This window comes from Protomyctophum bolini (genome assembly GCF_963924005.1).
Source record: "Protomyctophum bolini genome assembly, chromosome: 13".
Taxonomy (NCBI): domain Eukaryota; kingdom Metazoa; phylum Chordata; class Actinopteri; order Myctophiformes; family Myctophidae; genus Protomyctophum; species Protomyctophum bolini.
This window is the reverse complement of record NC_137874.1, coordinates 12564155-12574705: the sequence shown is the minus strand read 5'-3', so window position 1 is coordinate 12574705 and position 10551 is coordinate 12564155. Positions and strand designations below refer to the sequence as shown.

At 42.4% G+C, this 10551-nt stretch overlaps 2 protein-coding genes across 2 annotated transcripts; both read right to left on the bottom strand.

Moving 5' to 3' along the window:
• Window positions 1-728: 728 nt before the first annotated feature.
• On the bottom strand, window positions 729-3101 carry LOC308327250 (claudin-3-like). The gene has a single exon (XM_080780523.1). It carries the CDS (start codon window positions 2917-2919, stop codon window positions 2260-2262), a length of 660 nt encoding a protein of 219 aa, XP_080636649.1. The 5' UTR covers window positions 2920-3101; the 3' UTR covers window positions 729-2259.
• A 4877-nt stretch (window positions 3102-7978) lies between these two features.
• On the bottom strand, window positions 7979-8647 carry LOC308327249 (claudin-4-like; the record flags this gene model as incomplete). The annotated part of the gene is made up of 1 exon (XM_080780522.1): window positions 7979-8647. One exon carries the CDS (start codon window positions 8645-8647, stop codon window positions 7979-7981), a length of 669 nt encoding a protein of 222 aa, XP_080636648.1.
• Between the last annotated feature and the right edge of the window lie 1904 nt (window positions 8648-10551).

Sequence of the window (10551 nt, the reverse complement as noted above, 5' to 3'; positions counted from 1 at the left end):
ACCGTTGTGTATCTTAGTATCAAACTATTTATGGCACTATTGGCATGGAGTATGTGAACAGTATTGCAATATGATGTGGGTGCGATGCGTGTGTTCTGCAATATGTGTATTTATGATTGGTTGTGAGCAGAAAACATCTTAGATACATTGTATTGAACTCATTGTATTGGCTCTTGGGCTACTGCTCACATAATTTGAACATCTATAATAAGTGGGGGACAATTTACTACACCCTCATAGAAGGTTTCTTCAACTATGCATGCGCCTCATGGTACCTCAAAGGCCAACAAGGCTCCAAACATCCCAAAACAAACTGGTCAAACGTGGCCTTACTCCCAGAACCCACCTCACCCCTGCTCATTTTGATAGGTTGGAATGGCTTAGGGTTGATGTCCCGAGTACAGCAACTTCGAATGGGCCTGGTCTAAAAGTTTCACTACACCACTAAGATAACCACCTGTCAAAGTACTTCCTTGATGTCAACTAAGTCCACATTCACTGTCACAACACCAGAGGGAGTTCCACAAACGATGTTCAACCCAGATTCAGCTCATTTATACCTACAGTATACTCCATTCGGGTCGAGTGGCCCCTAGGAAACAGAAGGTTGCCGGTTCGATCCCTGGCTCCACCTGAGTTAGTGTCCTTATATTAGCATGTGTTTCATGAAGTTTCCTTAACATTTTAGCGTTGTAAATAAATAACTTGCACAGTCATAATAGGGCAGATGAACACAAGGTCATGACTTTTAATGAACTCAACTACAGCACGGTTAAAATGTGAGCAAATACAAAATTATTATTCCGAACTGTTGTTATATCCATGTGAATATATGTAGCTCTTAAAATACAAACAATTTAAGGTAAAAGTGGAGTTACAATTTGACAGTTTAGTATCAGAATAGAGAGAAGTTGCATGGGGAATATCGCAGTTATATACAGTACATATTTGACCTTTTCGGTTAGAGGTAAATTCTGCTATCTGACCTTATTCTGTCTCTCACTGTCAATGCATCGCATTTTAACAGGGAGTGAAAATCATATCTGACCATATTCCACGCACGCACGCACGCATGCACGCACGTACGCACGCACACAGACACACACACAGCCTTCACTAAAACTACTTTGGCTTTATGTTCAACAAATAGAAAACTATACGCTAAAGTTTTACATTCTGAATTTTAACAAATATTTCCATTATATTATTCACACCACTGACCTGGCTGTGAGTCTATCACGATACAAAAACACAAAAATATACAAATCACAAGGCACATTTTACACAATTTACATTATGATCAGTTACGATAAACATGACACGCACGCACACACACACACACACACACACACACACACACACACGCACACACGCACACGCACACACATACCAACGGATTAATCCTACTTCCTGCTATCGACGTCAGAGAACAGTGAAGGTGCACATCATGACCTGTCCCGAGGCCATATCATGGATCCATCTTCGGTTTCAGTCTCAGCAGAAACTCTCTTAACCAAATACATGCAAAACACACACACACAGGCACACACACAATAGAATCGCCTAACCAAATCCATGTAAAATGAGAGCTGGCTCTCACTGTCAATGCATCACATTTTAACAGGCAGTTTCAGCAGTGAAACGCAACACCGCCAAGCTGAGAGCAAACAGTAGCTCTCTGCACACAAAGGAAGGTACCTGATAATCAAGTCTTAATGAGTGCATGTTTGACTGTACAGTACATAAAATATACATTTCAAACACAAAGCGTAGCATTTTGTACATGTCAGGTAAACAAAATGATGGGGATGATATGTCTGAAAGGCAATAATATCTGTTTTCTGCAAAAAACAAAAAAACTAAACTAAACAATCTAATTCTATCATACCAAGTCTAAATCAGCTGCATGAAAAATATACACAATACAATCCTCAGTTATCCATTTGAAACTCAGAGAGCGTACCAATGTAAATGTTGGTTGCATGTGTACTCTCAGACATGCTGCTTAATATTTCACTGAAATGAACACAGGATTTTACTGATACTTTTCAACAGTGTAAAAGCAACAGTAAGGAAAAGCATAGCAGTAAATGTACTGTAACATTACTAAACACAGCCCTTCATTGCGGAGTCTTCTCAGAGGATTCTCCTCCATTATTTCTTTGTTACAAGCAAAAATAACAACCCTGATCAAAAAACAATGTGCAAGACATAAAACATCCTTATTCGTCACATGCTCTTCCTGAAAAAGCCTCTTTTTCAGACATAGTCCTTCCTGTCATAGCCAGCTCCGCCGGCGGCGCTGGCGCTGCGCGGGGCAGAGTAGGCCATACGGGGGGGCTTGTACCTCTTCTCCTCGCTGGGGGGGCAGGAAGAGCACAGCATGGCTCCACCAATCAAGAGCAGGGCCGCGGCGGCCCAGCCGAGGTAGAGGGAGGCCCCCAGCTCTCGCCGCTGGGCATTGGTCAGGACGGGGTTGTAGAAGTCTCTGATGATGGTGCTGGCTGACCAGGAGACGGGGATGAGGACCAGGAGTCCGGCGAGGAGGAAGAAGATCCCAGCGATGATCATCACTTTAGTCTTGGACGCCTCGTCCTCGATGCAGTTGGTGCACTTGGCTCCGACGATGGAGATCATGACGCTCAGCACTCCGAGGATGATGGAGATGATGGTCATGGCCCTGGCAGCCTGCAGGTCCTGGGGCAAGGCCAGGAGGGAGTCGTACACCTTGCATTGCATCTGGCCAGTGCTCTGGACGACACAGTTCATCCACAAACCCTCCCAGATGGTCTGCGCGGTGATGATGTTGGCTCCTATGAAGGCGGTCACCTTCCACATCGGCATTGCACACACAATGATGGAGAGGAGGAAGCCAATGAATCCAAGGGCAATGCCCACGATCTCCATGCCCATAGACATCTGGCTTCTCCGGCGGCGTCTCCTTGGTGACGATGAAGATGAAGATGGATGTCGGTTTTTAGGATTGGCAAATCTTCTTCACCTCAGGAAATGCCAATAAGGCTAGTTCTTCTTTGCGGCCTCCTTTGTCGTGTACTGTGCCCTCTCTAGCACTGTGAGTTTAACTGATCGACACAGCGCTAGGTGATGCATAGAAAGATGCTGCCACGGAAACACAAAGTCCTTTATACCTCTGGGGAGACTAGGTGAGCAGGGGAGGAGTCCCCAAGGTGCATGATGTCACGGGCAGGATGTGCAAGGGCTCTTAGCAAAAAACAACATGCACCTGCACACGTTCAGGAGGCTGCCCAGGGGGAGGGGTTTTGGGCGGGAGAGGAGTAGTGAGGGGGAAGGGTATGGACCAGTAAGATGACTCCTGATTGTTATACTAGGAAGAGAAACCAAACCAATGTCCTGGTACTGTACCTTGGTTTAGCTTGATTTAAGGTGGGACATTTTTTTTCTCTGGTTGTTCATAATGTGTATCAGAAGTGTATTTGTTTGTACACTCCTCAACAGACTTTAAACTATAGACTATAGACATGATTGGATCTTACGAACAAGATAAGTCAATCGTTGGTTTGAAAACAAACACCATGAAGTCAATTACAGAATTGTTAACCCCCTCTCTTCAAACTACCCTCAGGTGAAATGGAGAGTTGGTCATAGTGGACAATAGATGACCATTGTGCTTCACTTTGTTGTGTCTTGTCACAGATTCGGCCTACGCTACTTAGAAACCTTGTTGTGAGTAAGCATGGAAACACACACACACACACAAACACGCACGCACTCACGCACGCACACGCACACGCACACGCACACGCACACACACACACACACGCACACGCACACGCACACGCACACGCACACGCACACACACACACACACACACACACACACACACACACACACACACACACACACACACACACACACACTCACACACACGGTCACAGTCACACACACACATACATTATACATAAACCCTCGGGCAGTGAGAAGAATGGTCCTCTCCTGGCCGTTATTTCCTGGTTCCAGCACTGGTGGGCTGCCAGAAGTCTGTGTAGGGAACACAATCCCAAAGCCATAGAAACCGGAATAACTGCACCCAGAGCAAATATGAGTGGAAAGCGTACATAATGGACTAGCCCTCAGACACCCTTAGTACACAGACAATGTGATCATCTCAGTATCGGTTATACAATTACGTCTACGGAGACCACAACATCCATCCAAGGGAGAAGCATCTTCATGACTGCACAATCAGGAGGAAATAAAAGTAATCCAATTATCCCAAAGCACTGCAGTGTATGTAGCCTATTAACCAATTAACGATTAGCAGGCTTGGTAAAGAAAACTAGAAAAGCTTTGTAAATCATCTGTAAATAATTACAGTACTGCAGTGCACTGTTTATTAATTTGAATTTCAATAAAACCAAAGGAACCCCAACCCTAACCCAGAACTAATGAATTACACTGGTAAAAACAACAGGACCATGATCAAAACAAAATGTCTAGTAAGTGTCTTTGTATCACACACACACACACACACACACACACACACACACACACACACACACACACACACACACACACACACACACACACACACACACACACACACACACACACACACACACACACACACACACACGAAACATAAACATAAACAAAGGACTTGGGTGGACAACTGTATAATTGATGTATCAGTCCTAAGGCAATGTGGGGGCATATGGTTAACATATCACTTCAACATGTAATCTCATCTCAGTTCACCTTGTGACAACATTTTTAGCACTGTGTCATCAACATATTTATTCACACTGTATTCACAAGTAGCGCAAACTATTTTTTGTCCCTATCTTACCTTGTAGTTAATTTTTGTCTCCTTGCCCTCTGGTTGGCATATAAGATTGAACTGGTGGCTCTATAAAGACCCCATTTAAAGGTTTACATGAAGGTTTATTTGAGCTTATCTTATCTATATGACTCCTGTAAAATAGCTGCATTCATCCAATCTCGTTGACTGTCAGGTACGTACGTGTCATCCGTGGTTGAACTACAGTATTTTATGAGGTCCAAATGTCTCATCAAGAACAGAAAACCTAGAAACGTATTTGACTTGACTGCTGATGATTTCTGTGTTTTAGCATGTATAACTTAGTATAATCCAGTCTGTCCCCTAAAACATAATAGAGCAATGCCAGCTCACACCACTACATACTGTAGCCACTGTAGGATATCATGAAACAGAATCCTGTCTGGCAATAAAAGCACACTACAGTATACTAGACTGTTTGAACAAGCAGGAAACGCCTTTTGAAGTGAAACTGAAACAATTTAGAAAATATCTAGAAAAACTGCAATTTCCAAAGAGACATATATGATCACCACACTGGTCCCCATGCCCACAAGCAGCCAGTTTGTCAATGTGCCCTCCTGATCTACGCACTTAACACCATATTGTGAGATGTGCAGCTTCATTCACAAACCACACACACAGAAAATTACTACAGTATAGCTAATTGAACAGATCTGGGAGGCCATGCCATATATTAGATTCTTGTTTGAAACAAATCGGACGATGGTTTTGTGAACAGCAACCTGGTGAGGTCACGTGCGGAAATGAACAGGTTTCCCTGTTGAGCCCTTTGCCACAGCACACCTGCCCAAACACAAGGGGAACAATTTGATTATTCAAAAGGGGAAGCTGTGAGTATCTCGGCCACAGCTCATTGAGCTATAGGTGCAGAGTTTCGATTGAAATGAGCCTGGTACTCTCCACGGACTTCCTCTCTTTGTTGTGTTATTGTATATGTCTATTATTATTGACAGAAAGTCAGCTGTCAGATAGTACTGTACGGACATGTGGAAATGCTGGGCAAGACTGATATTAGCGTATTAGTTCATTCAATTTAACAATCAAATAATTCACTTTTGGGGAGATGACAAAAAGAGTGTTGAGAACAGGACCCTATTTTCGCCGAAGCCTTAACCCTTATCCCTAAACTTCTTTGCCTTTTTAACTATTTTGAAAAATAGTTAAATAGTTCAAATAGCCGATCTACGGGTGAATATTTAGGGATAAGGGATTATCCCTAAATATTTATGGATAAAATATTCATAATATAAAATATTATAAGGCTTCGGCGAAAATAGAGCCCTGTGCCCAACACTCTTTTTGTCATCTCCCCAAAAGTGAATTATTTGATTGACTTGATTTGTCATCCTTAGGAGGTTTTAAACTCTGTGTATAGTACTTGCCCATGCCTTCAGTTCATGCTTTTTGCATTAACTGTACAGGAATTGTAAAACATATTTCATCACCCTTCGGTTACTTCCTTAAACTATAGGTCATTAACTACAGTACTTATGTTGCAATGGCTGTATTTACCTCAAATATCTCACCTTTATCCTATTTTCTATAGGGTGAAACTAAAACCTATTAATTGTGTGTGCTTTCAGTACAGTTCTATCTTCTATTACCAAGCATTCATGTCCAACATTTTTATGGCCCTTTCAATCACCCTTATCCCAAAGCATACAGTAGTCCATACGTTGGGTGAGTTGGTTACTGTAGGCTACACTCCACGAATCTTTATTGTACTGTACAGTATATGCTCATTTTGATCATCTATAAACATAGGTTTGCATGTTTATTAAACATTTGCACTGAAAATACAAGACCGACGTACAGTACACTGTTAACAACAAAAACAGTACTGTATGCCTAAACAGTGAAATATTCAGTCTTATATTAAAGGACCACTTTTCAACGTATCTTCATATAATAGGTCCTCACTAATAGGCATGATAAAATGGCACGATATTTTTCTACTCAGTCTGTGTCTCATAGGAGGGCTGTGGGCAGTTTAGAAACCATCTTCCAGTGACATCATCATTAGGCAGATTATTTTTTTTACAAAAATGTTTAGATTTTCATTATCGTGAGAACGATATGGCTTCCATTTTCACATTGCAACTTTTCAGGACTAGAAAGCCTTCATTTTTTATTAGCTTGTATTCCCCATCGATGATGCTGCCCACAGCCCTCCTATGAGACACAGACCGAGTAGAAAGAAATTGCGCCATTATTTCATTATTATTAGTGAGGACCTATTATATGAAGATAGGTTGAAAAGTGGTGAAGTGGTCCTTTAACTCTGAGACGGCAGGATACACAACAATTGACATATTGGATTTGGGTAATTTTTTACAGCACAACATGCTGTCACATTTCATATTGTACAAACAGTATAGGCCTACCACCATTTTGACCTTTCTATGATGGGCCATTGTAGCTCTGAACAATGTTATGTAGGCTAATGCTGTGCCTTTATCCTACAACATAAAGTACATTTGTAGCATGAAAGCGGTGTACTGGTTAACCTGAAAAATAAATGTTACAAGAGCTTTGACAATCACTACAGTGACTTCTACTTAAACAGTGGCAAGACAATAGCATAACATATATGAAAATGTTTGATATACACATACAGCAAAAATAAAGTTATAATTACAAAATAAAACAATAAATATATGAACTTTTACTTTGGCCTACACAAATCTCATGGATGAATATTTTTCTATTTCTCTTGCTGACATATTCCCCATTTGTAGTATTACTTACATTACTGTGACTGTAGACCAAAAATAAACTGTAAACAGTGTTAAAACCCCCAAAGACAAACAAATACGGTAATGGTAAAAGTGATTCAGTCCTTTCCTCTCAAAATGTGATGTTCATATTGTATTTGTTCATGTGTTGTACCCTACCATCATATTCATATTACTGGTATATACATTTCTGATTTAACAGACATACAGGACAACTCTTGGGTTCTCTTTCTTTTACTCTCCTCTAGTTAGAGGATGTAAATGTAAATTGTTTCTACTTTCTACACATTACAATCTCTCCAGAATCCAACCATATTTATAGACGAATGCATGCAGGAGCAATGGCATTTTCTAATCTATATCCTTCCTCAAATGGCAGCTGGCTTCCATTATCCTTTCCTCACACATAGTCTCTCCTGTTGTAGGAGCTCGGTGCTATTGACCTTGGAGCAGCAGAGTACGCCATGTGGCTCTGGACGGGCAAGGGGTACCTGGTTTTCTCCTCCTGGGGAGGACAGCTACAGCAAAGAATGGACCCCCCTACCAGGAGCAGGAATGCCGCGGCCCAGCCCAGGTAGAGTGCCGCCCCGATCTCCATCTTCTGTCCGGCGGGGACTATTGGGCTGTAGAACTCGATGACGATGGTGTGTGCCGACCAGGAAACAGGAACCAGCTGGGCCAAGGCGGCTGCAATGAACGCCCCGCCGGAGGAGGCCATCACCCTGGCTTTCACTCCTTCCTGCTCAATGCAGTTAGTGCACTTGGCGCCCACCACAGAGATGAGGAGTGCCACGACCCCTACCAAGATGGCCACCACTGAGAGAGCCCTGGCAGCCTGCAGGTCCTGGGGCAAGGCCAGCATGGAGTCGTAGACCTTGCACTGCATCTGGCCTGTACTCTGCACCACACAGCTCATCCACAGGCCCTCCCAGTACACCTGAGCCGTGACAATGTTGGCCCCGATGAAAGCGGAGACCCTCCACATTGGCAGGGCGCAGCTGACCACGCTCAGCACCCATCCCAGCACCGAAAGACACACACCGACCAATTCTAGTCCGAACGATGCCATTGCACGCCCAAACAGGCGTCTCCCTGTAGATTGACTCCTGTTTGAAGGCTGTCCTCACTGAATGTTTCTTTCAAGCTGTTGTTCTGTTTTCCTTGTTGTCCTCTCATGTATTGATATCTTGAGTGTTTCTCTTTATATACTGTACAGTAGCCTTTGTATGAAGTACAATTGTAGTAGAGTCACTCCCGTCCCGGCAGCCTGACCCTCTCAACCTTATCCACAAGCTTTCTTTACCTCCAATCTCTCCTCCTGTTGCTACATCCAAGAAAGGATTTGTCACAGCATGCTCTTTCTCTAGACATGCACTCTCTCTCTCCCTCTCTAGTGTGTTGGTGCTTCTGCAGTTGATGCCCAGTATAGAATGGCTTATGCTTATCTTGGTATCGTTTATTACCCAGTGGTCAGGCACACCCAATGACGTGGCTCACCAAATCAAGCCAATCAAGCGTGTTCTAGGCTGTGTTTAGACCCGAGGAGTGTGTGTGTGTGTGTGTGTGTGTGTGTGTGTGTGTGTGTGTGTGTGTGTGCTTAGCCAATAAAGAGTAGGTTTTATGGCATACACCTTTGACCATAGTACCACCGTGCAGGCGTGCGTCCTCTTTATTGCTGTTGATGTGTAATGAGTGGCCAAGGTAGCTATTTTAATGTGGTTGATAGGTAACCAGAAGGGGCAATCAGAGAGACCACCACTTTACTACACTTTAGGCAAGGACGTTTATTCATGTACACACATTTCAACAACAAGGCAATTGCTTTACACAAAACATAAAGAGCATTACTGTAAGCAACGGCCTAGCTGTGGGCCAGAACGGGCCTGCCAGTGATAATATCTGTCCCGACAAATTATTTTGTAAATCATTTACAATACAGTCCAGTAGGATTAAAATGATAAATGGTTTCTCTCCATTCTAAGAGACCTTGAACCATGAAAGAGCAAGAGCTCTTGCAGTATATGACTGATCTCCGATAAAATGTTCATTTGAAACTTAAATAATTGAATGCCACATTCAAGGATGAGGCATGCACAAAAATAATTACATAAGCATTTCTGTCAAATGCTGTGTGCACCTGTAACATTTGATTCCACATGCTGTCAGATTACTTTGGAGGCAGCGGTCCGGGCCGCTCAGGTATACTTCAACTGTTCAACACACATATTGGGCAGACTATAGTCCAGTTCCTGACAGCCTTCACTGCATGTCATTCCACATCTCCCTCCCCATTTCCTGTCAACCTACTATCCTATCAATATCAATAAAGGTATAAAAAGGCAAAAAGAAAATCAAAAGGAAGAAGACACTTAACTCCCAGGATTCATGACCACCTGAGCAACCATCAGCTGTCTGAAGCTGTCCCCTGCAGGATTAAAGGACCTATAACATAAAATTCAACTTTCTCAATTTTGTTTGTGGTTTTGGGGCTCCCATATGTGTTTTCTATCCCCACAAATAACCAATTTTGAACAATCAGGCTTTCATATTATATGGGTTCTTTAAAACTGCTTTCAAAGTCCAGAAAGAAATGACAAGGACTGGTCATATCAGAGTGGTGATTGAAGCTCAAACCATTAGAAATAAGTTTGAGGGACATAGACAATATGCATGATATTAAATATTAAACACAGTTTTAAAATGCATGTTATTTCTGCTTTACCTTACCTTATACGTGCATGTTCGTTTATTGATATTAACTCTATAAGGCTTATAGAGTTTATATCAATAAACGAACATGCACCTGACCTCATAAACAACCATTTGAGTTGTTCACTTCAAAGCCATGAACATGCTGTTGGGCAGTAATGCCAGCAATTCTGTAGTCCGTCAGTTAAATATGGTTACACAACTACTAGACCTAAGAGTATATGTAACATATAAAATCATAATTTCTGGTTAATGGCAAACTGG